Genomic DNA, 27223 nt, shown 5'->3' on the forward strand with positions numbered 1-27223 from the left:
ATGAAACCCTAAATGGCCCAGAGAGGATGAACAGGGACTGGCTGTTCACTGTCTCTTCTGATACAAAAAGTTGGGGTGTCATGTGAAGCTAGTGGAAGTCAAGTTCAGAATAAACAAAAGGAGGTGGCTCTTACAGAAGGATGACACGTGTGCAACTCCTTGGCAAAGGTTGTAGATGCAAGGATTTTACATGGTTTCAAGGAAGACTGAACAAGCACTTCCATCTGCATACCAAAGCACATCAAGCTTAGGAAATAGTTGAAAATAGTTGAAGGCTGGAAGAATATTTGGGACTGGGGTATACTCTTGCTGAGTTCTTACCCTTCCTTACACATTCACTTGTGGTTAGAGCCTTGATCTGAATTAGAGCCTTGATCTGAATCAGTGTGGCCACTCTCATGTCCTTCAGGTTTTTGCTGGGTCTGTGGAAGGACTTCTTGAGAACAGCACAGAGTTTACTGTCATGTTCAGAACTTAAGAAAGTGCAGGAAAAGATGTTTTCAAATTTTAGCACAGTATGATATTCCTTAGACATTAGGAGTTCATAAGTATTAAGAGAATTTAAAGAGGGAGAGAAAGAGGATGCTTGAAACATCTCAAGTAGAAATCAATACTCTCAATTGCTGGGATGTCACTCTTTTGACTTTAAGTTGCCGTTATTGCTTCTGCCACTGTAAGACCTGTCTTTCTTTAAAACACTTCCTAAAAAAAACCAATTCAGCTTTGTTAGCACTTGTCCAGCAATATTGGGATCATGACTATAAAAATGTCATTGGCTGCTACCAGCATATTGCTCTGAGTAAGCTTAACTGAAGAGGTTAAATGTTGAAAAGTTTACAGTTTGATTTAGAAAAAGAGAAGCGCAGTAAACACTTTTGTCTCCAACATTGTAAAGTTCATAGTTATGAGGTATGAAGAACAGATCCCTGGGGTCTTGCTGGTTCATCAGGTGTGTTAGCTTCCATCCACCTATTATGCAGGCAAAAATTTCCCTTGTGTTTTAACATGTACCTGCTACCGGAAGGAGCTGGGAAAGAATGGTAGTGCTGTACAATACAGACATGAGCAGGATCACGGTTCCTGTTCTCTTACACATCCAAGGAAACTCGCACTGCAAGCATTCTGAATTTCCAACCTGAGACATCATTCTGGACTGAAGATCAGAAGATAAGGCTTACTTTATGTGTTCTCAAAGGTGAATGTTAGATCCTGTCTCTTCTATGATGACACCAAGCTGAGTGGTGTGATTGATACTCTAAAGGGAAGGGATGCCATCCAGAGGGACCTCGATAGGCTTAAGAGGTGGGCTCATGCAAACTTCATGAAGTTCAACAGGGCCAAGCTCAAGGTCCTTCAAATGGGTTGGACCAATCCCAAGCACAAACACAGGCTGGGCAACGAGTGGATTGAGAGCAGCCCTGAGGAGAAGGACATTGGGGGTGTTGGTTGATGAGAAGCTCAACAGGACCCAGCAATGTGTGCTTGCAGCCCAGAAAGCCAACCATATCCTGGGCTGCATCAAAAGAAGTGTGGCCAGCAGGTCGAGGGAAGTGATTCTCCCCCTCTACTCTGCTCTCATGAGACCCCACCTGGAGTACTGCATTCAGCTCTGGGGCCCCCAGCATCAGAAAGACATGGACCTGCTCAAGCAGGTCCAGAGGAGGGCCACAAAGATGATCAGGGGGATAAAGCACCTCCAACAGGAAGACAGGTTCAGAGATATGGGGTTGTTTAGCCTGGAGGACAGAAGGCTCCACGGAGACCTTCCAGCAGCCTTCCAGTACTTAAAGGGGGCCAACAGGAAAGATGAGGAGGGACTCCTTGTCAGGGAATGTAGTGATAGGATGAGGGGTAACAGTTTTAAACTGAAAGAGGGTAGATTTAGATTAGATATGAGCAAGAAATTCCTCACTGTGAGGGTGGTGAGGCACTGGAACAGGTTGCCCAGAGAAGCTGTGGATGTCCCCTCCCTGGAAGTGTTCAAGGCCAGGCTGGATGGGGCTTTGAGCAATCTGGTCTAGTGGAAGGTATCCCTGCTCATGGCAGGGGGATTGGAACTAGATGACCTTTAAGGTCCCTTCCAACCCAAACCATTCTATGATTCTATGATTCTATAATTTTATATTTTTTTTGTCAGTGGAAAGTAGGCTTTAAACAAAAAAAAAAAAAAAAAAAAAAAAAAAAAAAAAAAAAAAAACACGTGTAAAAATACAGAAACAATATATTATTTAATGGAATTTTTTCCTTCAGTGCAGGAAACTGTCCAGATGAATAGAAAAAGCTTTAAGTCAGCATTTGTGTTAGGTAGCTATGCTGTTAGCAATGCAGCCATGAATAACTACATTTTTGACATTAAACTGGATCAGAGTAAGTTATTTTCTCATTGGATCCTGTCCTATTTCAGGTTTGATTTATTTTGCATGTTAGTGAAATAAATCTTCAGTGGAAGTGATAGGCCTAATTTATCTTTTTTTTTAAAGATCTGTTTGAAACTCATTTCTTTGTTGTAGGTCAACTCTGGGCTAGCTAGCCAAATGTAATGAGAACTCATCAGCTAACAAATTTGTTCTGTGCATAAATTATTTTTAGAACAGCAATACTGTTAATTGAATCATATGTAAGATGGATAATGGGCTAGTACTTTGAAAATAAATGTCTTAGTCTTGCTCTACTATTCATTAACACTAATTGCTTCACATTTGCCTCTCAGCAGCTGGCCAGTTGCAATGCATAACTCCAGTAAACTGAAGCATGAAAAAAGGCTTCTATTGTGTATAACTGCATATCTGGAAGGCAAACCCCACCCTAAAACCAGTGCAGTAACTGCTCATACCTCTGGTAATACATATACTGTGACTAGAAGAACTCCTGGCTTGCAAATTAAAAAGCACAGTATAGGGGTGTTGTCAACTGTTGCCCAGCCAACATCTCCATGCACTGCAAACACCCACTGCAAATCCCAAATAAAGTCCCCAGGTTGAATCCTGTCAAGTAGTTACTAATGTCCAGAATTGTACTTGTGTGTTCATTTTCACTCTTTGCTTTTAATTCTGATATGCTGTAAACAGTAGATTAAAGACAAGGGAGTCAGTAACTCATCCACTCCTAGGGATGACTGGGAACAGGTGAACAATAATGTGAAGGTTAATTGCATTGGAATTTCAGCTGTTATTTCAAAAATAACTGTGGCCATCCAAGAGCTTCCAAATGATAATTATGACCCTGTGAGCTGGGCTGTCTCACCAGGCATATCTCAGAAAGGGGTAATGCTATAGTGAAATACACAAGTCAGACAGGAGATCACGTGATTCACAAATGCACATTTCTCTGTTAAATATAAATTTTGTTTAGACTTTTAAGGAAACCGTTCAACAACTTCTGCTTCAGAGGAGATTAGAGACTGTTCCAGTGCAGTAAGTTCCAGCTTTAACATATTCCTAACTGGTTCACATCCATCTGTATTTCTGTTGTCACTATCCTCTGCCTTAGTAATTCTTCTCCCTCTCTGTTATCTACCTCAGAGTCCCTCTCTACCTTTGCATTACCAGATAAATATGCTAAGATTTTTTTAGTCTCTTGTATTCAAGCTTTCTATTTCATATATTCTGTTCCATACCTATGCAGGTTTGTAATCTATCATCTTTGAAAAGAGGTGATCAAAATCATATATCCCTGTACTACTCCAGATAAGGTATCACCCCGCCTTATAGTATTTCTCTGCTATCCCTCACACAATATATTCCAGCAATGTACTTGTCTTCTCATAGCCACATTACAACTCACCTACCGATAGCACTCATGTTTCTCCCTGTCATTTCAAACTGTAAGCCCTCTCACCTTATCAAAGGTTGCTTTGATACTCCAAAATGCAGTCTTCCTCTCCACTGGTCCCTCCCAGTCTGTACTAATAACAACTTTTCTGGTATATCTAATCATTTCCTAAAGGCACTATAGCAATAGCTTTACAGAATTGCAGCTAGATTACCTTTACTATACTTTCCTTGTTAAGGGAAAACACAACTGTTCTCTTATCAAAGAAAGAGATGAGACTATTTGGAAACAGCTTACCTTTGATAAACACATGCTATTTTACTCCATTTCATATTTACTCCCAATTCTCTGTTCTTTCCCTCCTTATTCATTCTGTTGACTCATATACTGTTAAAGGTCAGACTAATGGAACCATTTTTACTCCTCTTACATATAATATAACCTTGTTATACTCCAATTACATAGCTCCACCCCTCTTTAGATAGATTCATTAAAAATCCTTACTACCAGACTTGTGATTTCATGCCTTGTCATCTCAGGGTGAGAGGAGCTAGCCTGCATCAACTTCATTGCATTAAGCTCTTTGTATTTTGCTTCTACCTCAGATACTGTCATTTCTATGCTCACACAACAATATGAGGAGGGTTGTACTGGATCAGACCAAGAGTATCTCTGGGCCAGGATCCTCTCTGTAATCAGAGCCATAAGCAGATGGCTCAGGAACAGTAAGAACAGGACAAGCAGATGCAACACTTCTGCCTAGTTATCTCTGCTTCCAACTACTTTCACCTCAGAAAATTTCATATCATTGCTCTGTGGTATTCTGTGTTCTCCATGTTCTGTTTGCTGCCTTTATAGAAAATTGGAAAAGGAAAAGTTTCAAATGTGGTATTACTGCTCTCGGATGCAGCACATTCTCTTCTCTCTAGGTCCATTTGAGTGATGAATGTATTGAGAGTTTTCCAAGAGTCCCTTATTACACACTCCAGTCAAATACTTTCTGTCATTCCAACTTTTATTCACTCGTATTCTTCTTTGTATCATTCTCATCCTTCCTTCTGCTGGAATCCCTGGTTATCTCCATTCCTTTTTTCTGTTGGTTGCCTCTCTCTTCTGCTTTGCCAAACCACAACTTCCTTGCTTCTTCTCATTCTTTGGTGCAGTGCATGTCTTCATTCTACTTCTTTTCCCCTAGCGAGGAGCTTCTACACCACTGTCAAGGCTCTTCTCTTCTCTTCTTCTCTTCTCTTCTCTTCTCTTCTCTTCTCTTCTCTTCTCTTCTCTTCTCTTCTCTTCTCTTCTCTTCTCTGCCTTTGGCCACATTCTTTCATGAATCATGTTCTTCCTTTCCCAGTCATCTGTTCTCTTGACCTCTTATTCAGTACCAGAACTGTTTTCTCTTTCTTTTCATCCATTATGTCTTCAATTCCTCATCTGACCCCTACCATCATGTCCAGCTGTGGCTCTAGTTCTTGGATCTTCTCTTTCACAACCTCATACCATAGCAAGAACTTCCATCAGAGACCCACCCTTGGTAATATCCACTCATTTTCTCATCTTCTTCCCTTTGGGTTGAATCCAGTGCTCTCAATAGCTATCACAGTCTTTTTCTTCCTAGTACCTAGCCTGACAGAAACAATGATGGAAATCAATCACTGCTTCTAGCCATTGCATCCTTGATCTGGATCAGCCACATGTCCTGGCTGATGTTCCACAGTTCCCCTTCAGCAATCATCAAATGCAGTATGTTCTCAGAAAGTATTTAGCTGAAAAAGTTCTGTTTCAATTACCATGTGTGGTCCAAAGCATGCAACCTGTGAGTTGGAAGCTCCACAAACCCCACTTCTCCATTTGCTGACTTGAGACCGGACGTACAGATTCTGACCCCATCAAACTTTAATTTCCATAGACCTACACAGGACCAGATGTAATGCCTGTTGTCAGTCTGATCTTAGCCTTGGATTACTTCAGGTTGCCTTTTTCTAGTTAGTGACTGGAAAATTCACCAAGTTTTTCATACACTGCTAGCTGGTCCACCAGCGTCACAGAGGGCCTCAATTTGGGACACTGGCTCTGCATAAAGAAGCTTTCCTTTCCAATTTTTCAGTGTATTGATTTTCTAGCTTCCCTGCAAGCCCCCTGGAAAGTGCTAAGAGTGAAAGGCAAAGCACCAAAGGGAAGGATCATGGCTGCCCGGATTTCAGCTTCCCACCATTGTCAGTAGAGCACACAACAGGTTTTTTACAATATGGTTTCACTGGTAGAATTTTTATTTCAGTTTCATTATCAGCTTTCAGCAGTCCACCCTTTAAGCCCATAATTATACCATTGACTTTAGGCTTAATTCTCCAAAACATACTCAGGTGAAAGTTTTATTAGTTTTTGAAAGGACTGTGAATTTCAATGGCACAGTTCACAGGAAGAAGCCTATCAGAACATGTTCCTGGTCTGTTTATACTATGAAGCTTTTGATGGCACAGTGCTGCTGGAGTAGCTAAACCAGCCAAGTCCTCTACAGCTGAATCAGCCATATGGTATGAAAGTGCTAAAGCCAGTTTCAGGAGCCAGATTTTATTACACAGATGTATATTAGTTATGTCGATATATTGTCATGGTTTAACCCCAGCCAGCAACTGAGCACCACACAGCTGCTCACTCAGTCCTCCCAGCCCCCCCCTCAGTGGGATGGGAAAGAGAATTGAAAACAAGTAAAACTCATGGGTTGAGATAAGAACAGTTTAATAATTTATTACTGTTGTTGTTCTTGTTGTTGTTGTTGTTGTTATATTATTATTATTATTATTATTATTATTATTATTGAAAAGGATGATAACAAAAAGAGAGTGAAATATAACACAAGAAAGACAAGTGATGCACAATGCAATTGCTCACCACTCACTGAACAATGCTCAGCTAGTCCCTGAACAGCGATCCACCCCTCCCTGCCAACTCCCCCCAGTTTATACACTGGGCATGACGTCATGGCCAGTTTGGGTCAGCTGCCCTGGCTGTGTCCCCTCCCGATTTCTTGTGCCCCTCCAGCCTTCTTACTGGCTGGGCATGAGAAGCTGAAAAATCCTTGACTTGGTATAAACACTACTTAGCAACAACTGAAAACATCAGTGTGTTATCAACGTTATTCTCATACTAAACCCAAAACACAACACTATACCAGCTACTAGGAAGAAAATTAACTCTATCCCAGATGAAACCAGGACATATATCTACACCTGTTCTAGGGGTAAGCTAAGAATTGACTTCCATGTCTCCATATTATAGTTCTCAGTACATTTTACTCCAGTCATTAGAGAAATATTTCGGTTTGCCTTCTAAATCATTTAACTTAGACTAGGGGGGTAAGAACCACCCACAATTCTGTATAGATCCAGCTCTGTTAAACCCTAACAGAAAGTTCCTGAAGTCCCTGAAAACATTCTGGAACATGAAGAAAATCTTTCAGGGCTGCCGTGTCATATTCTCAGTGCTGGGATCACATTCTTAAGACAGGGATACTGTCACTTTAGGGGAATGGACGGTGGCATCCCTGCAAGGCACTCATAGGCTACTCCTGAGAGAGCAGCCTGGATTAGGAGTTAGTATCACCCTTACAGAAAGATCACAAGACCAGCTGGGAGCTTGATAGGAGTTATGATACCTGCTACTCTGAGAAGCCAGACTAATGGAGGCTATTACAGTTCACTAGCCCTTGCCATTCACTGTGGTACTCCATAGGACTCAGTGGCTGACCTCCTCGTGGAATGATCACATCAGCATGACTAAGGTATCACCATGCCATGTAATTACTGACCCTGGCGTAACACTTTCAAACACTGGAGAGAGATAATTCTGTCACTTTCCAACTAAAGGAATAAACGATGCATCAAAGATCCCCCAGCAAATTAGGTCAAGCCTCCCAGAATCATTATTCAATTTTAAGTAAGTAGGCTTTGATTTCAATTAACTATTATTAACTTTTATATAAATTATGTTATATACCATTTATATGTATATAACTAGAAAATATATAAATTATAATTGTACAACATCATTAAAATAAAAAATAGTCAAATGTGTTTTGCTAGGGTGTTTTAGTAACATTTTGAAAGAATCCTAAATTTCTTTGCCTTTCAGATTGCGACATTGTACCAAAAACCTCTGCACCACTTAGAATTTTTTGAAAAGTCACACAGTGCTTCTACTTACTTCATTCTTTTATCCCTCACATGCTAATCTAAAAAGAGACATAAACATGGTAATGCACAAAAAAGAAAGCCAAAAATCTCACCTGGAAATCAGGTTTGAAGACAAGATTATGGCTTCACATTGTTTTGTATTCCCATAAAAAGCACAGCAAAATTGAAATCCTGTTTTGGAAATACCATTTCTAGCAAAAACTAATTTTTGTATTTCTTAAGGTTGTTACTTGTCAGCTGAGACAACTAGCTACACAGCCAGCGTGACTTCCTAAATTTCACCTGACTTGTATGATGGATGCATCCACCACCACTCTGAGCAGGCTTCTTCCACCATTTTGAAACGTACCTGTGACTCCAGAGAGGTTAACTTTCTTCCCTTCTTCTTCTCCTCTTCTCTCTTTGCTATTTGAGCTTTTGATTTTTCTTTCTCTTTTGACCTTTCAATTTTCTGAAGCTCCTCCACATAGGCGTCATAGATCTCCCACTGAGAAACAGACAGAGGGAGGATTTATCAGGACCTGATTATACTCCAGAAAACAGTCATCTATCTACACCATCACAAAAATATGATAGTCCTCACAACAGTAACACTGCCACTGGAATCAGCTGAAGACAGCTAGCTTGTTGCACAAAAAGTAAAGGATAGAAGCCCAGGAGTTTTAAAGCTTGATGGGGCATGTCTTCCTTTTTAAGAACAAATTATTGCATTCTTAACAATTTCCTTCCCCCAACATTCTTCTTGGTGCTTTGACTCCATATCTGTTTTGTAGGATTTTCTGTTTGGCTAATTTACCAGTGTTTAATAGGAAACATGCATTAAACATCTGTTTTATGACACTTCTCATGTGGTGTTAGAAAATTAAATTTTAGCTGCTTAACACAATTTAAATCTTGGACTCCAACTCTGCAGCATATGATCAAATGGAAACTGAGAGCAGTTTTACATCTTCTGCTATGCCACATGCCATGACTGTCTTACTTGGGTAGATCCAAAAGTAATTTTTCTACTTAAGAATTATTCATTAGTATTGGAGTGCTAGTACTGTATCTGAAGCAGGTACATTACTTTCAGGACAAAATAAAAGCCAATCTAATTCTGACACATCAGCTTAGGAGAGGGAGTACGATTCAAACACAAAATATAGACTAGAACACTGGAATAAAGAAAGGTAGCAGAAATCTGTTGCAAAAAAATCTGCACTGTGTTGTAAATTTGCAGGTGGAAATGAGATGGAAAGATGTTCCAAGCATCAGGGAAAGGACAAAAAAGATGTGATGAGAAGAGTAGGAGCAAAACAGAAAACTGAAATAGGAAATCGTGAGCATAAGGAAGAATAAGAAGGAAAAAGAATTGAGGAAAAAAAGAGCTTACATTAAAAATATTATTTTATATCCACTCAAATTTTCAACAGAATAAAATGAAAACATTTCATGCAAAATTTTGGCAACTGCCTGATTATCTTAAATAGCTCTGTTCTCTCTAATTCTCAGGTCATCTCACTGTCAGAAGAAATGAAAGGAAACTCCAGCTGGAAGGAGAGACGATGTCAGGCCAATTACTCTGTAATTTCAAGTTCAGGAATAGACTGGGTTACAGTTTTTAATGTGTAAAATGTCATGCAAAATATTTTTTTTTTTTACATTTTTGAGAGATGGAGGAAATACTATAGGCATATTCCCACTACATAAAACAGAGCTAAGCCTATTGCAATAGGCTTAGAGTGGGCCCTCCACATTCCTTATGCTGTAGTTCTCACTGTGTTCAGCTTCAGGCTTTAGAAACCTGCTTTCACATACAGCTAAACTTAGACAAAGTAAAAAACACAGTATTGCACGTACCAAATTCTTAACAACACTCCCCAAAATTCCATGAAACCTTGTGAATTCCCAGCTGTACGAAATCTTCAGAGGTCTCCACTCTTTAAACACAGTGCTCAAAGTGGAGCTAGCATGCAGATGTGTCCTAAGTGCTTTTTTGTTATTTTCTTCCTGCATTTTGAGAACCCATTGAATCTGTCTCTGAGGGGATCAGCTGATGGAGGTGTCCTGCAGCTGACCAGGTACTGAATACTGGATCACAGCTCCTCCTAAATAACCAGGTCACCCACCACACAGTGATGGAAGGTCTTCAGCAACAGGACAGTCCCCACCCCAAAGAGAGACCTGTGCCCAGAGTAGTCAGTGCCTGCAAGCTGCAGCTTACCTCTTGCTGCGTCCAGAACCATTCTCACACTGTGTTTTCCTCATTTCTAGCCATTTAAGGCTCTCTAAAGCAGACTGGCCAGGGTGGCTGGCAAGCAATAGATCAATTAAAAGCAGCTAACCAAGACACTTGACCTTAGAAATATAAACCATTAGCAAGTTCACCCATTAAGGTAGAAAAGAGGGCCACACTATTTTGCTCTCAGATTTAAACCAGACATCAAAGCCACAGTATGGGAGTTCGTTCCACTGCAAGGAACACAAACATAGCAATTTGATTTTTTCTTTCTCATATCTCAGTTTCCTAAATACACTCTAAAAAAACTTTAAAAGTAAAAAGGATATACCTGGTAAGCAGTGGCTGAGAAATTTTTACAAGGTATAGGCTCCGATTGACATGCTCTTTCCTGAATAAAGAAAAAGCATAAGGAAGTGTCATCTTTGCATTAAAACTCTTTGCAGCAACATAGTCCAGCTGTGGAAACAGTCTTCTCATAGCAGGTGGTTAGAATAATATTGATCTAAGATGAATTCAACATCTAAATGACTCCTAGAGCACTGCACAAACATTATCAGTGATCATGCAACTACAGATAGATTTTCTTCTGGACAAAAGAACCTTCTGATTTTTGCTGGCATACTTAAAATATTTAATTTCAGTATTTCATTTTGAAGGAGTTGAAATGGTTTGTTTCACCTCTACCATTTGAAACATTCTGCTACCAATTATGGTATTAGTTATGGTATTCTACCAAATCTGAAAAGTTTTGACCTATATATTAAAAAAACACTTGGGTACAGCAGTCAAAACAGAACAGTTGAACAGAATGATAACCTATAAACAATTCATTTGATGTTACTGAAATAATATTTTTATCACCCTTACATCAACATTCTGAAATAAATAAATTCATTTCTGTGAAACTTTCATTTCATGGAACAGCTTTTTCATTCAAAAAACTGTTGTGTCAGGACATTTTTAAGAAGCTGCCTGTAGCATTTCACTGACCTCTGAAATGAAGCACTCTCAGATGTGGAAACTGCACATCCTGTACAGCACAGAGCAGTAGTTCACAACTACTTAATGTCTATATTCTGCTATCAAAGGCAGAATCACACAGAGGCACACATGCCTCTCTTAGTAAAATCAATGGGGAGAGAATATGCAGATCTGTGTACAGAGAAATAACAAATTCTGTGGCCTCTGCAGGGATTTTTGAAAGATGCAGAATCTTCGCTCAGACATTGCAGTAAGCACCCCACTGTTGGAAAAACTCTCCTGAGATTCTGCATCTCTACTAGTGGGCAGAGATGGTATACCTTCTAGGAGATAGTACCTCCAGCAACACAGTAACCCTAAGGTCTCTCCATGCCCATCAGATGTAAAGGCACCTCACTTTAGGTGTAATGGCTGCAAGGCAGGCAGGCTCTCTGGATGAGCTATATATACTCTGATACTAGGGCAGCAAGGAAAACAAGAGAATTTTCTGAAACTTGTTTCTCTGATTCAGAAAGCTGCTTTTTGAGCACTCAGCTGGGGGCCAACATCACCGGTATTGCTCAGTCAGAAGACCCTGTGAAGACACACTCACTGGGAATAGCTGCAGGCTCAGGGAAAAGCTTAGGAAAGGAACATAAGGTCTTGGGTCTGTACTGACTGGAAAGTGCATGCACAGAGTGGGAGGGAGATGTACCATGTAGAAGCAGTAAAGATTTGTCATACTTACATGGGTCTGCTACTGCAGTACCTGTGCTTAATAGAAGCATAAATACCTTTATGCTTTTAATATAGGGGTGGGCACTTATATCGCTGTTCTATGGGTAAGAATTGAAGTATAAGGCCATAGAGAAACTCTGTGGCAAAAGGAAATTGAATTAATGGATTCCAAGCCCTCAGCTACTACCCTAACCCTTGCTCTATACTTTTTCAGATGAGAAAATAGACATGAAAAATGTCATATCCAAGTAGAGGTTTAAGGATTTACAGTAGCACCAAAACTTCTTGTAGGCTGTCCAAGAGTCCATGAGGCAAGAATTTTTCTGTCTCCATTTTCATCACCCCAAATGCTTTACCATAGTAAAACACTGTTTTTTTCTCCTAATAGTATCTACAGAGATCATAGGATATGACACAAATGCAGATGATCCACGTGCCCTCCCAAAGGAAACATCCTCCAAGTCACTGAAGGAAATGGCAGCGTACCCGCATAGGGTTGTTGAGCGTCCCCGAAGCTCTCTCAATGAAGTTGAACTGGTTTGCAAGCTTCTGCTCCTTCACTCTTGGGGGAGGAGGCTCTTCTGCCTCTGCTGCCTCAGCTACTTCTGCTGTTCCTGACTCCTCTGTCTCTTCCTCTCCAGCAGCCTGTAAGAAAATAGAGCAGTGACTCCACCCAGAGAGAACCAGACATCTCTTTCCTACTTCAGAAGCACTTCTTCTTGGACACTTGGATTTCTGCTGCCTAGTGAAGGAGACTGTAATTGAAGATTCAATACTTAAGATGGAAATTAGGAGATTTCCAGCAATCAGAGCACGGACTTTCTGGAACGGTATCTAAATGGGAATATGGGAAACCAGGAAGTAAAGTTTCAAAGCTTGACATGAGTGAGATGATAATATAGCACAACTGACTTTGATGAAGAGGACTCAGGGATCAGAAGACTGTGTTAAGAGTCCTACTACCCTGTGTTTTCATTTCCTTGCTAGGCAGTGAGCTTTATCTGAAACTTGTCTGAACTAGATTCCAGGGTCTGACACTGTGTGGATAAGAACAAGCTTCTCTCAGCATACTCCTTTCCTGATCAGCCAACTGCCTTTAAATCAGGCCACTGCTTATTTCATGTAGTTATGCCTGCTGCTTTCACCCCTCCACATTTTGTTTTTCACCAATTTGTCTTTCAGGAATGGTCATGCTGTCCAGGAAGATTCCAGACCCCAGCAAATTACACTGTGTCTTGATATAATATCTGGATAAAGATAGATCTGGTGTGAGAGACCTCATCCCCCTACATAGCTTCTCCAAACCGAAAAAAGGTAGGAGGACTCCAGCTGTGCAGTAGAATCTGCAGGATCTCACCTACAGCAAAGACATCTCGGGCATAAAAGAATCAATCCCAGAAGCTTCTCAGCAAGCCCATTTTATAATAAAGGAATTTCAAATCTAATATTAAAAATAAAATGGATGCTCTCAGCTGCCTATGGACAATTACCTGAGTATCTCCTGTGCTTTCTTCATCTTTAATCTCTGCCTCTTCAGATGTTACTGCAGAAGTCTCAACAGAAGCCTTTTCTGATAATAGAAAGGGTAAGTGAATAAGCCTAGGATAATAGGACATAGTATCCCATATTCTGCAGATCTGTCTGTCTTCTAAAGCATTAATATACAGATGCATCCTTTTCTGATGCTATCTCAGTAGACAACACAGTAACTAATCCCCAATTTGGACAGTGATTGTTTGCTCAAAGCCACAAAAGCAGCCAATTACTAGAATGAAACTGCAGTAATTCTGGCTGGACTGAAATAAAAAATCTGATTTCAACTCAAATCAAACTTCTGAAATCTATTTCTGATCTGAGTAACTTTGTTTCTGGGTATTCCTTCAGCTCTGGACTCTTCTGCCCTCCAAAAATGGCTGCAATTATGTACAACAATGAATAATGTTTTCAAGACACACAGGAGCTATAACATGGTTTGTTCTTGTTCATATGGATAAAAATGAATATAATAGTCTTGTTAGAGAATCATGGATGTCTACATTCCAATCACAGCCTTGAGTGTGTAGTCATGCTAGCACCAAGCTGCTTGAAACTAGCTGGTAAGGCATCTATGAAAAGCACTGCCAACAACAACAATCCATGCTTTCATGTCATTGAAGATCCCATTCAGCACTTTCTCCTACTTCAAATCACCATGCACATTTTGTTAAGTGTGAAATAAAAGAGGCACTGAGCATCGGAACCTGCAAGTAAGAACTATTCTCAGGAGCTTATCCAGTGTTATTGCGCCTGGCACTTACCACCTTGAAAGGACACTCTTTGTGATACAACTTTTTTCACAAACAGCAGATATATGAGAAAATCACTAGGCAGTACATCTCTCCCTGCTGAAAATTCAAACCTAGAACTCTTTACTAACAACAGAGCTTTTCAGCCTCTGATTAAGGTGTCTTTTTGCCTGAAAGCCTTAAGAATGGTGGTAGTAACTCAGATCAAAGGTCCAGCTAGCTTGATATCTTGTATCTCACGTTGTCCAGAAGTAGGTGTGCTGCTAAGAGTGTAAGAATTCGTGAAGTATATGATAGTTTCCTGAACCATCACCCAGCCTCCAAACATTTCACTTTAATACTTTAAATCATGGCTAAAACTTTGAAAGCAGGCTAAGAAGTTTAGACATGAATGTCCTATTGATGGTAGTGGAAGATGTTTAAAACACACTAAACAGCTCTGAAAATTTCAGTGTTAGTGTTCACGTGGCTCAAAAAGTGTGCACCGTTTTCTACACTGTGGCAAATATCTGGCTGATTGTTTTTTCTCTTTTTGTTTCCTGAAAAGAATGCAAGTCAAAATAGGAGGTGTTCAACTCTATGGTTATGGAGCATGATCATTGCCTCATGTTGAGTAAGTGGTACCAGTGCCTAGCTGAAAATGATTGTGGTTTTAGATAATAAACCTACCCACTGCAATACTTAGTCTGATATTCTGCCGTCTGCCTTCATCTGAATCTTTCAGTATCATGTTTCCATTCAAGGAGAAGTGAATGGCCATTTGATCCACATAGCTTATTGGCTTGTATGCTCGCTTCTACAAAGAGGAAAAAAACAACAAAATCAGCGTGGAAAAAAAGAATGTTTAAACCATGTAGCCTAAATTGCTAAAGCTAAGAAGATCCATACTGATAAATACAGGTTTGTTATTGGCATATTTACACTGAATTTCTTCTAGCAGGTATTTATATCTCAGGACACTGAGAGCCATAAATTAAAAATACAATGAAAAGAAGCAAGAACATGAAACCTGTAGTTCTCCAACACTACCACAGCAAGTGAGTTTAAATATAGTTCTAGCGGACCTCTACTACACAGCACTCCCTAAAAGACTCTCATCTCCTGTTGTGCTGAGATCCCTGAATGAGTTGTTATACCTACGCAAGACCAGCACCATACATAGAAAGCAGCTCTGATCTGGAGACAGTACAGGCTCTTAGCACCATGCCCAGGTTATAAGCACTGTACTAATTCTGTTACTTGTTGTTAGCTTGATTGGCACTTACTTGTGGACCACGATACAGTGCAGTTATGCACCTAGGCTCAAACTGTGTATTTAAATTTTGAGCTGCACCTAAAACCAGTCAGAAGCCACTGCAGACCACAGATGCTTCAATAGTTTCTTCTTAAAAACATGACTGCTTTCTGTACCAATGACAGCATAGCATTGAGCCCACTTCAGTCACTGTGGAGGATTTGAAGATATGGATCATTAATCCCCTGTTTCTATTCCATAAATATGGAAAACATCAATTCCACATAGAAGAGAAAGTGACTTTATTTGCTTCCACAAGACTGATTTCCTTTCTCTGGTGATCTTATGTAATGGTCAAACTAGTTACAGCAGCACAGACATGAGATGGGCTTGGGAATATTTCACATGGTTGTCTGTTCCCTGCCTAAGATTGGGGATAATCCAGTGCTGGAGCTGGAGAAGCTGTCCCTGTGTCCTTTCTTTCAGGGAGTGTAACCCTTCCAAAGGAGGAGTGGGAGGCAAAGCCATCATTCCACTCTCCCCCTGCGACAGTCTCTGCTGCTAGCTGTACATGCTAGCAGGAGGAGGCTGCTCCAGGGTAAAGCAGCATATGCTCTGCACACACAAATGTGAAGGTGTGACTCTTGGATGTTTCTTGGCAGTCTTTGATGCACCCTCCCTTGCTCTTGCTCACTCCTACTCATCCTGAATAGAGCTCTTGCTAGTGATTTCACAAAGCACATTTCTAAGCTTTCCTATAATTCAAACAACTGAATCTTGATGTGAGGGTATTGAGGCATAACTCTCTTGCAGATTGAGTAAAGCATTGCCTTGTGTCCTCTAACCACCACAGAACGGAAAAAGTTATGGCCTGAGATTAGCAGCACTTAATTATGTTCACTGCCAGATCCTGTTGAGTAATTGTCATATCCTACTTCTGCATTAATACGTCAATGTTTTTAGACTTTTACCTTCTGCAAAAGCCCTTTAGGAACCATTGGCAGTAAATATGTAACAAGATGAAGATGCATTAAAAGGAAATTACCTGGTTATAAATCAAAAGAAAACACAAAACCTGTTAATTGCAAAAAATCTCATCGTGGTTTTACAGGTCATGCCACACTTACTTTAAAGCTGTATCTGACGATATTCTGGGGAGCATGGGGATTATTAGCTGTCAGGATGCGTGTAAATTCCTCTTTTAGTTCCTTTGGAATGGAAACAAAGTAATATTGTAAATAAAACTCCACTATTAATACAACATACAGCATACAAAAGTCACCAGGTTTATGCTCAGTTCTATGATGTTCAGTTTGCTGCAGATACCTCATGTGCAGCTGATGCCTCCACAAGAACAATGCTTGGAGCCAAGCTAGCTCAGAGTGGAATCCAGAACAGTCATCTTACTTCCTACCAGAGTATTTTAATGGGCTTTCTTGAATTCTTTAGCTGTCATGTTAGTTCTTATCTAAGCTATGGTAGCACTTGAAAAATGCTAGCTGTATTCTATAGGGCAAGAAAGACAATCTGTGTCTTGAAGCATACACTGTCCAAAAATAAACAATGAGAACAATAAGCTCAGTAGCAGTGTTCACAGGATCAACAACTGTGAACAAAAACCGGTACTGTTGTTAACTGTTTTCAATACCTGAGTGGGGGAAAGTACATATAGCTTCCCTTTGAGAGCTACTTGGAGGACAGGGAGGAATGCTAAAGTTTACAACACAGTGAGAAGAGAGAGACAACTAGAGTTGGAAGGGTGACTGACTGCAATCCTACTGAACCAATCTGAGAAGAAATGGCTATAAAACTGTGGGCCACCTCCCTGTCCTGTGTATCACACACAGGCACCTGAAAAGCTCAGGGTTGGCTCTGAGGTCCTCCTTATCTGAGTGAACCCCCAGACGCATTGCACTCTTCAATCAACTCCATGCAGTTACATTGTCTTAAGTCTAGAACTGTGTTTCAAAGCACAGTCTCCCCATTTTCCTGCTGAAAGCCATTTCAGTTTATGCAGCAGACACTGTACTTTAGCAGGTACTGGAGTTTTGCTCTCACAGAATTTCCTCCAAAACAAATGGATGAGAGGTAGGCTTTGGCTTAGGGAGTTCTGTACGCATCTCGTAACTACAGGCACTGTTGTACTCACAGCTTCAGTCAGCTCCAGTTGATCTGGGGGTTTGACTAGAGTCTTTGCTGCTGCCCATTCATCTACCCCTTCTCCTGCTTCAGTGGAGACATCTTCATCCTAGCACAGCAATGACAAACCCATTAGTGCAGCAAGACCATGATTGTTTTGCCCCCTCCAAAAGCAGCACTTCTCCAGGCATGGAACAAGGAGGAAAAAACCAGCATTCCCCCAACCATCTGTGCTTTCAGCATAGCAGATAAACTCATATGGCAGACCTAAATCTGAAGATTGTTGAATGGCTACACTTGCCTGCAAGAGTTCAGTGGGTTGGAGGAGCTGCTGTCTGAAGGTAATTCCTAGCCTGTAACAAAACTGGAGTAACTCCAGTAACAAAACTGATGTAACTGCACTTCGATTTCAGTTTAAAATTGGTAGTTCTGTTTCTTTTGACCATGTAACACCCAAATGAGCCATACTTTAGGACTACTGAAGGGCACAAGTCAAGGACCTGCAATTACTTCTGAAGTGCCATTCTATAAGGTACACTTAGGAATTAGTTCAAGATACAAAGCTGCAAGAATGCAGCTCCTGGAGGAATGTTAACCATTTTCTTTCAAAGGCCAGCAGGTCTGCATTCTCCCAACACAGACAGATGCTCCTTTTGGGCTGGGCTTGGGTTGATGTCATGATATAATAGCATTAAGAGGAAAATTAATCACTGCAAGGATAAATTTCAATTAATTGTCATTACAGATAAACTACCAGAACACAAAGTTGCTGATTAAAATGTTTAACTGCTCCAGGCAAAATTTCTCCCTCAATGTGTAATGGGTTGATTTAAAATATATCAATCATTCCTCTAAATACAGTTCTCTCAGGTCTGCTAAACTTTATAGCCATACAGAGCTGCCAATGAGTCCAGGGTACAAGTGAAAGCTGGTTGCAGGTAGAGGGACTGGAACCAGCAAAGCTTTGCTATCTGCAGAGCACCACAAAGGTAAAAAGCACAATGCTGTGTAAAAACGTGCAGTGGCTGAAAGAAACACAGAATTCTGCATATGCCAGGCACCCAGGGAAAGTCACAGGCTGCAGCCTTTTTTTCCCCAAGGGCACTGAAAAGAAGCAAGCTGTAAGGAAGGTCAGGAGCTCTGATACACAAGAGACTATGACGGCAGAACAGTTTGTGATTTAACACTCCCCACATGAACACCTGCTTGCATGACATTTATCATACACAATTCCATGCCACTTAGTTCAGTAGCTGTTTTCCCTAGTGAATCAGATAAAAAGTGTTGTGGGTTTAACATTTTTATTTATGTTTTTCATTTAAAAGTAAGTAACTTTTCACTTTTAAAGGGTCAAAAGAGGAACATTTAACAAGACTGTGATTTGTCCTAAAAAGTGAAAAGCTGTTTATCACCATGCCTGTTTAAAGACATGTAAACTGTCCTTCTTCCATCCATGCCAATGGAGCTAGTAGATTAAATAACAGTATTCTAAGCATTTATTTGCTCAACAGTAAAACCATTATCATGAGGGTTACAGTCAAAAAGTTAACACTATTTTCTCTAATGCTTGTATTTCTATGTTAATTAAGTGAATATGGGCTATGTTTTGAATTTTCTAAACTGAGCAGGCAGTTTTCTCACAGTCTGTGTCAGCTTATATTTTGGAATTTACATCCCAAACATTTTATTTTAATCTTTTCATACTGCATTTTACCTAAATTGTACTTTTGTTTTAGCTGTCATTTTTATTCTAACTTGCTAGTGTAATTCCCTCCTCAGTGGAAATCTAGAGCAACCCCTTACTGCTAAATCAATTGGAATGTTTCCAATTCTATAAAACAAGCCATTGTTCAGACTGAATCTAGTTTGCATCTCACAGATAAAGAAGTAAAAAACATTTTTTAAGACTCATGGATTTGTGGATCTTACCCGTTTTTTAGATACAGCTTTAGCAGGTCTTGGTGGTACTGCCTTTCCTCCTGAAGGTCCACTTTGGCCCTGAAGCAAGAACATACCCAGTGTAAACCTTCAAAGTTCCTGGTTTCCTAATTTGACCAAAGCAGAATAAAAGTTTAATGTGCTTATTAATGTTTGTTCCAATGCTATGTTTCAAAAGCCACATATACCAGTACGTTGTCTATAAATCATTTGAATGAAAGGCAGTCACTTTCATAATACAAGACAGCAGTTTATCAGCATGAAGAAATGCTAGGCTTTATCCTTGTTACTGCTTATCTGTGATACACCTAAATGTCACACACAGAGGATTCTAGGGCCTTACTCAAACACACAGAAAGGCCGCTCTTGACCCAAATGCTTGCATGTCACAGTGAGCCTGGAGACAGCAGATCCACACCTACAAAGCCACAAGTGTTGAAAAACCATGGAAAACACTGACGAGCAGCTGGGATGTTAACCACTGGCAACCTCCCTGAACATAGCACAGCACAGAAAAATTTTTATGACAGGCTTTAAGGAAAACAATGAAATAGCTGTTTACAGGGAATCTTACGGAATATTTCCAAGGGAGATTACCCAAATGTTAAGGAATAACAGAAGGGCACCAATGACAAACCTTTGAGAAAACTTTACAGAAAGTGGGAGAAGAAATGAAGAGGATGCTTTTGAGAAGACACTGAGAGACAGGCAGGACCAAGAACCCAGAAGGCAGAGGGAGAGAGAGCTGATAAATCAAACAAAAGAAACAACATTAGAAACCTTGGCAAGAACAGTTTCAGGATGGATCCCAGATAACATTCAATGGGATGGATGGGAAAAGCAGAGGAGTTACTTGGAAAAAGTGTTTGACTTTGTGAACAGGAAAGAAGGGGATACTACAGAAGAGGGAAGGAAAACGAAGGGGTGGGGAGCAAGTTCTCGTGGGTTTATTGATTTTCTTTAGAAGAACATTAGAGTGTGTTTTCAGCTCAGATCAAAGGTCCACCTAGCCAAGTGTCTCTCTCCAACAGTATCAAAAAAAAAAAAAGGTATCTATGGAGCTTTCTGCAGGATGCCCTCTCAGCTTGCCACAGGGACTTGAATCAGAAACGCTATCCTTTTTACTTCATATCAGTGAACCTTTTCTACACAAATTTATTCAGTCATTTTGCAATCCATGCACATTTTTAGCATGCACAACTTCCACAGCAAGGACTCCCATGGTACAACTACATGCTAATGCGAAGAACTGCTTCTTGCTTTTTAAGTCTGCCACTTGCTGCTTTCATTAGGTTTTCCTAGTTCTTCTACTGGAAAGCCCAGCTTTATCACATTATCGGTTTTTCATCCCCTTTTTCATACCTCTTATGGACACCTTAAGGAGCATGAGTCTCTACAGATTCCTAGACTTCTCTTATGATTCCCCTTCACTATGAAAATTAAATACTCTCTTCAACCATCTGCTTCCTGTGTACTAAACAATTAAGCAGTCATAGTGACTTTGACCCAGTATCCCCAAGCCTTGTTTTGCAAGGCCCATTACTTGTTAAGACTTGACAATAAGAATTCAAAAAAGAAATATTTTCAGAGGAGAATGTAGCAGAGATGTGAGGCTGTGACTTTCAGTGTCGTTTCTCTTCGTACAAGCTAAGCCATGTAAAACTGCTGTTACTAACAAGGTGTCAGGGATTATGTTTTTCTGGAAGATACATATTAAAAGCTATGAAAAATGAGCAGACCGATACATTTCTATGCTTAGAAAATGTGTCTCACTTTGAAATACAAATTGTTGTGGCTCAGGTGGAGAAAAAAAAGAGTTATGACATTTCCTTTATAATTTGACTGTGGGCTGGTAGCACAGCAGAGCAGAGCCCCTAGGAGCCCCAGTGTCACGACCACTACTGAGACCACTGGATTACACAGCTGGCCTGTCTCCCCCATGTGATTGCTTAGCAATGGGCAACAGAGCATTGTATCCTGCAAGACCATGCTACATTTGAATTAGATGTGATTTAAGCAACAAAAATGAAAGCAGATTTTCAGAGCAGAATTTTATTCAGATCCAAATCAAAATCAAACTCTTAATTTTAAACATGAAACAAAGCCTACTCAATATTACCCTTTGTAAATGAGTCTATAAAAGCATTTGCCCAGCAGCAAAGGCATTGACAAGGCAATCTGAGGATAATTGGTTTTGGCAGTTGCACAGATTTCAATTAACATAATCCAAAGAACCACCTGTGAGTAAATATCTGCAATTGTATTAAAATCCAGAAGTGATAGTGATGAAAAACTAGAGTTAGTGTGCACTGGAAGGAAGCAGCACAAACCCTGCTTTGCTTTCCACACCATAAAGGGTTTGTAGGTAGAGCATGAGTGATTCTCCTAATCAACCAGGGGCCTATGGCTAATTTGCTTTATTTCTTTTGTCTTTGTATAGTACCACCATGGTTTTACGACTGTAACTTATGTTATAGTTAACTGTAACTAATGATGTAGTACAGGCCTGGTATGATAGAGAGACCCTGAGGAGACCCAGGATGTGGCATAGAGGAGTACAGGCAGGGGATAAGAGATGGAGCATAGGTTTGACATTGGAGACCGCACAGCTGTAAGCATCCCACCACTGGCCAGTTAGAGAAATGCAGATCTGCAGACAGGGGAACTGGACAAAGCTGGATTTAGAGGTTGTCCTGGTTTCAGTTGGGATAGAGTTAACTGTCTTCCTAGTAGCTGGTACAGTGCTATGTTTTGAGTTCAGTATGCAAAGAATGTTGATAACACTGATGTTTTCAGTTGTTGGTAAGTAATATTTAGACTAAAGTCAAGGATTTTTTAGCTTCTCATGCCCAGCCAGCAAGAAAGCTGGAGGGGCACGAGAAGTTGGCACAGGACACAGCCAGGGCACCTGACACAAACTGGCCAATGGGGTATTCCATACCATGGGACGTCCCATCTAGTATAGGAACTGGGAAGTGGGGACAGGGAACCGCCGCTCGGGGACTAGCTGGGTGCTGGTCGGCAGGTCGTGAGCAATTGCACTGCGCATCATTTGTACACTTCAATCCTTTTACTACTACTGTTGTAATTTTATTAGTGTTACTATCATTATTAGTTTCTTCTTTTCTGTTCTATTAAACCATTCTTATCTCAACCCACAGGTTTTACTTCTTTTCCCGATTTTCTCCCCCATCCCACTAGATGGGGGGGGAGTGAGTGAGTGGCTGCATGGTGCTTAGCTGCTTGCTGGGGTTAAACCACGACAGGGGTAACAAAGAAAACAAAACAATAGTATCTAGCACACTAAAAAAGCATCATATACAGTAACATCAGGTGTAATATGAAACACCAGACCAATGAAGAAAGAGAAACCCGTGAAAACGTGTTAGCTAACTTATAAAAGAAACTCCAAGTGGGTCCTAGAGTGAAGAAAAAAACATCCACATGGACATGTTATCTTTCCTAGTGAAGTACCCGAGCTGCTGACACCTTGCCATAACATCCCCACCAACACCGCCAATGACAACAAAATGAAACCATCAACCTTGGGAACTAGACAACAGGAAGAAGGGTGAGCACAAAACCAGAAAAGGGGTGGAAACTGAGAAGCTTGCATGCAACAATTTTAACTGCATTATTATTATTACTATTATTATTATTATTAATGATCTTTTTTCACAGAAATACTTCTTATTTCCTGTAATAATTACATCTGGACTGATAATAATGTTTAGAGTAGGATTTCAGTCACACTTACATTAAATTCTTAGTTTTATATATATAAGGTGCGCCTCCTCTTTGTCCATAAACAAGATTTTGAGTGTAACAAAGTTTACAGACTATTTAAAAAAAGAACCAGGCTCTTAACTTTGTCTTAACTTTGATCCCATGCATGTTTTTACCGTTTATCAAAGGGTAGCTGAGAGCACCACATGCAGTTGTGTACAACTGGGAGAGGGTGTTCAAGGGAGGGGTCTCATTGCATCAGTTGGCAGGATTTACTGCCGTTCTCCATTTGCTTCATTCCTACTTTACTGCCAGACCCCACTCTCTGACTGTGGCAGCTTGCTTCAGGGCTCCCTGGGAACTAAGTGAAGTAGTTCCCCACAGCAGGGAGCAAGAATATCACTGGGAGGGCAGTTATAAAATTCCACTTATTATCTCTAGTATTTTGAACTAAAAAAATCCAACTGCCCTCTCCAACAGTTATGCCTTAGACCTGCTTGGCTGTCACACAGATCCTTGGCCAAGTGCTGCATAGTATGGACATAGTCAGCCGCCTCCAAATGTGTGCTAAACCTGAAGAGAGAAGATGGGACCCAGCACACACTGACCAGTGTAGGCCCTGAGCTTTCTTCCATATGTGCCCCACGAAGTCAGGACAGCCATACCTGGAGCAGGTGAGCACAGGTTTGTCTGGCAGGTGGTAGTAGAGTCTAGGAAGGTGTTGGTCCTTAGCTCATTCCAGGTCCTTCAGCAAAACTCACGTCTCCTGCCTAGACAAACCACCCTTCACAGCACAGAGATCTTCTTCAACAAGAACAAAAGTTGAATATCTTATTTGTTGGATATCCTGGACTCTGGCCAGTGAAGGTAAAGACTGCAGCTCTACTTGACTCAATACTCTACAGAAGTCAGTATAAGAAGCAGAAGGCAGCCTCTGGGATGCAAGCATCATTCCTATGGGGATGCGCTACCGCAGGCTGCAGAAAGTTCCTCCCAAAGTACCTAAAACTGTTGGAATCCATCTGGAAGGTGACACAAACATGAAGAGATGAGATAAGATCCTAGTATTTTGGCAATATTAGCGCTAGGCAACACTCATCAAAACTAATAGATCTGTTTACTACAAGAAACAAGGTAGGGAGCAAACATGGGTTGGTCAAGAATACAAAATCTTTTACATCGCCTCCTAATTCAAATAATAGCACAAAGTTTACTGCTGTGCCACTTGCTGAAGAAGGCAGTCCTGACACTCCTTTTTATCGGTGTATCTGTGCTTTGTCCTTTTGCTATTTCTTTTGCAAGCTCCTGCTCCGTATAAATCTTTCCAAAGCCAGCACATTGTCCTTCTTCATACCTTTCCTTAAAACTCCTCTCTGCCATATTAGCTGTAAAGAGTCCTCAACAGCACCCAGGTAGTTGGTGCCCTGCCACCACAGTTCAGAATGATGGCCACTGCCACCTCATTCTTCTTTTCACTGTATCAATGTGTTAACCATAAACTATAATATAATATATAATCCTTTTGCTCTGACAGCTATTTCTTTGTTCCACTTCATGCAGTGTTTGTACAACAGGGAAGAAGTCACAAATGCATACACAATACAGATAAAAAATAAACTATAACTGAATCAACATAATGATTGTATATTCATTAGCAAGATGCCCATGATAATGACTGGCCTTCATACGCATCTCTACAATTTAAGCACATTTTTGCTGTTACATAATTAGCTACAGGAACAAAAATTTCAATTCATCCCATTGGGCACAGGCATTATGATACACATCTTAATTCCACAATCACACACACGTTGTTTTTGTAGGTGCCCTGCCTCACTTAAGCTCTCCCAGGCTTACAAGCATGGACAGAATTCAGACAATAAGTTGCTACTAGTATTTTGGTTTATGTTGTTCAGCGTCTAGAGCGAGCTTTTTTAATGCATAGCCTAAGTCAGACAGCCAGCAAAGAATATTTCAATCCAAACAGTTACATTTTAGAAAATTCTATATAAACTGAACATGGTCTTGCTACAGAAAAAATAAACAGTCTTCCTGAATCTTCCTAATAAATGGTGCTACTATCCCTGCCTTTAATAATAATAATAATTAACAAGAAAAGGAGTGTGAATAATTATGAGGAATTTATATTAGGAGAAAAGAGACATTGTTGCTAGGGAACTAAGGAACGGGTAGGAGGCATTAAGGAGTTATAAGGAGTTTCTCACCTCCAGGTCACAGTCATAACTCTGACCATCCTGGCAGGTGCTCCACTGCTACTGTGAAAAATGCCAGAGTGAGAATTTATGTGTGCTAAACGTGTTTTACTCTGATGAATGCCTTACATTAAATAAATGAACAGATTACCATAGTTCCCACAGTGAAAAGATATTAGAAGCCCATAATAGTCACAATACTTAAATTAAGGATATAGAAAACTCAAGTGACTGTTCTTTTCCAGACCTTTCTTCCAGTATGTGTTTATGATAGCAGCACCTAGAAATTCTTCCTCAGGCCAGACATCGACTATGCTACAAGACAAATTGACTATTGACTACAGCAAAGATACAGTAATCCAACAGGAGGAAACAGCTGAAAAGTGATGCTTTAAATGCTATTTAATTTTCTTTTCCCTTGCCACAGCTCCCTCTAATGCAGACAAGCCAACAAGAGGTACAAATAGCTGCAAAATAAAGCCCTTCCGCACAAAGATTTCCTGTTGCTGACCTATCCAGCAAGCATTTCTAATTGTATTTTTAGGTAGGATGTTTGGGTTGTCTCCAAATGAAATTCCTCTAAACACTTTTTTTTTTTTTTAGTTATAAACCAGGAAAACTAAAATAAGAAGAAACTACTAGCTACTTTTCAAAGGACATTGCTGTAAATGAGAAAAGCACTAGCAGGTTGACATTTCATAAGAGCTACCTTATTTCTGCATGCCAGAAACATGTAATGGGAGGGCAAGCAGCAATGAGATGCAATGTCTAGTGGAAGTTTTGCCCTCAACACCCTAGTAACGTGTTTCCAGCTTGGCCTGCAATATGGAAAATAAAGAATCATACTCAACAATCCATTCAAACCTTGCCTTTCTTGCTTTATCCACAGTGATTATTACTGTCTCTTTTTGTTGGCAATGTGACAGCCACTAGTTGCTGACCTGAGACTCATTAACCAAATTTATACAATAGACAGGACTATCAGTACCTGCCTTCTTGACTGAATAGCAAAAGCTCTGAAGATTTTTCTAAGTTCTGGAACAATCATGTCTGGTTCTTTTTTAACAGCTATTTTCTACAGGCCTACTTTTCAATTATTTCATCCTCTGCTGCAGAAAACTTCTCACTTGTCAGTGGCAATGCTCATGGTAAATAAATCAGCTTGGTGTCCTAGGAAGCAGAGATTTAGTCTGAAGAGCAAGTGTTCATTTAAGAACGGGGTTGAATCCTGATTTTGTGGCAGCAGAAATCATTCAGGAAAAAAAATATGTCCATCCCTCATATTCAGATCCAAGGCCTGCCCTGACTAATCAAGTAGGAGACGCAATGATGCTACCACATGTGCTATCCTGTCATTCAGGATGAGGTTTCTCACTATAGCCTTTGCTGGGTGGTACAGCCTTCTCCTATACTGTCAGATTAAACTGCCCCTTCCAGACTAGCTGTTGCAACTGGTCCCTGCATGGTGAGGAGCCAGACACACCACTATATAGTAACTCCTTGAGTAACATAAAATTTCTCCCCATGCTTAAAGCATAAGGTGGGCTGCGTAGATCTGGATTTGTAGATCCAGCCTAAAATATCAGAAAACTCAGAGGCAGGGACAATGAAGGTTGATTACTCTGCAAAGCTGAACTGTCAGTTCTTATTAAGAAAATTTTCCAAGGGCTGAAAATCAATTACATATTAATGAAACACTCATCAGGGCAATGACAAACACAGACTATACTTTTTTAAAATCATTAAAGAGACATTCCTGCAGCCTTTCTGCTTCCCATGCTAGCTGTCACGATAAGACAATC

At 40.3% G+C, this 27223-nt stretch overlaps 1 protein-coding gene across 1 annotated transcript in view; it reads right to left on the bottom strand.

Annotated features, from left to right (window-relative positions):
* Window positions 1-27223, bottom strand: part of DNAI1 (dynein axonemal intermediate chain 1) — a 149130-nt gene that overhangs the window by 117191 nt on the left and 4716 nt on the right. The window contains exons 2-9 of the mRNA XM_049795142.1: window positions 19474-19542; window positions 17555-17653; window positions 16533-16613; window positions 14841-14967; window positions 13377-13456; window positions 12373-12531; window positions 10517-10576; window positions 8314-8451 (exon numbers count right to left, since the gene is read on the bottom strand). Of these exons, the coding sequence (XP_049651099.1) occupies window positions 8314-8451; window positions 10517-10576; window positions 12373-12531; window positions 13377-13456; window positions 14841-14967; window positions 16533-16613; window positions 17555-17653; window positions 19474-19542 (813 nt within the window). The remainder of the gene's footprint in view (window positions 1-8313; window positions 8452-10516; window positions 10577-12372; window positions 12532-13376; window positions 13457-14840; window positions 14968-16532; window positions 16614-17554; window positions 17654-19473; window positions 19543-27223) is intronic.

This window comes from Accipiter gentilis, chromosome Z (genome assembly GCF_929443795.1).
Source record: "Accipiter gentilis chromosome Z, bAccGen1.1, whole genome shotgun sequence".
In the NCBI taxonomy this organism is placed as follows: Eukaryota; Metazoa; Chordata; class Aves; order Accipitriformes; family Accipitridae; genus Astur; species Astur gentilis.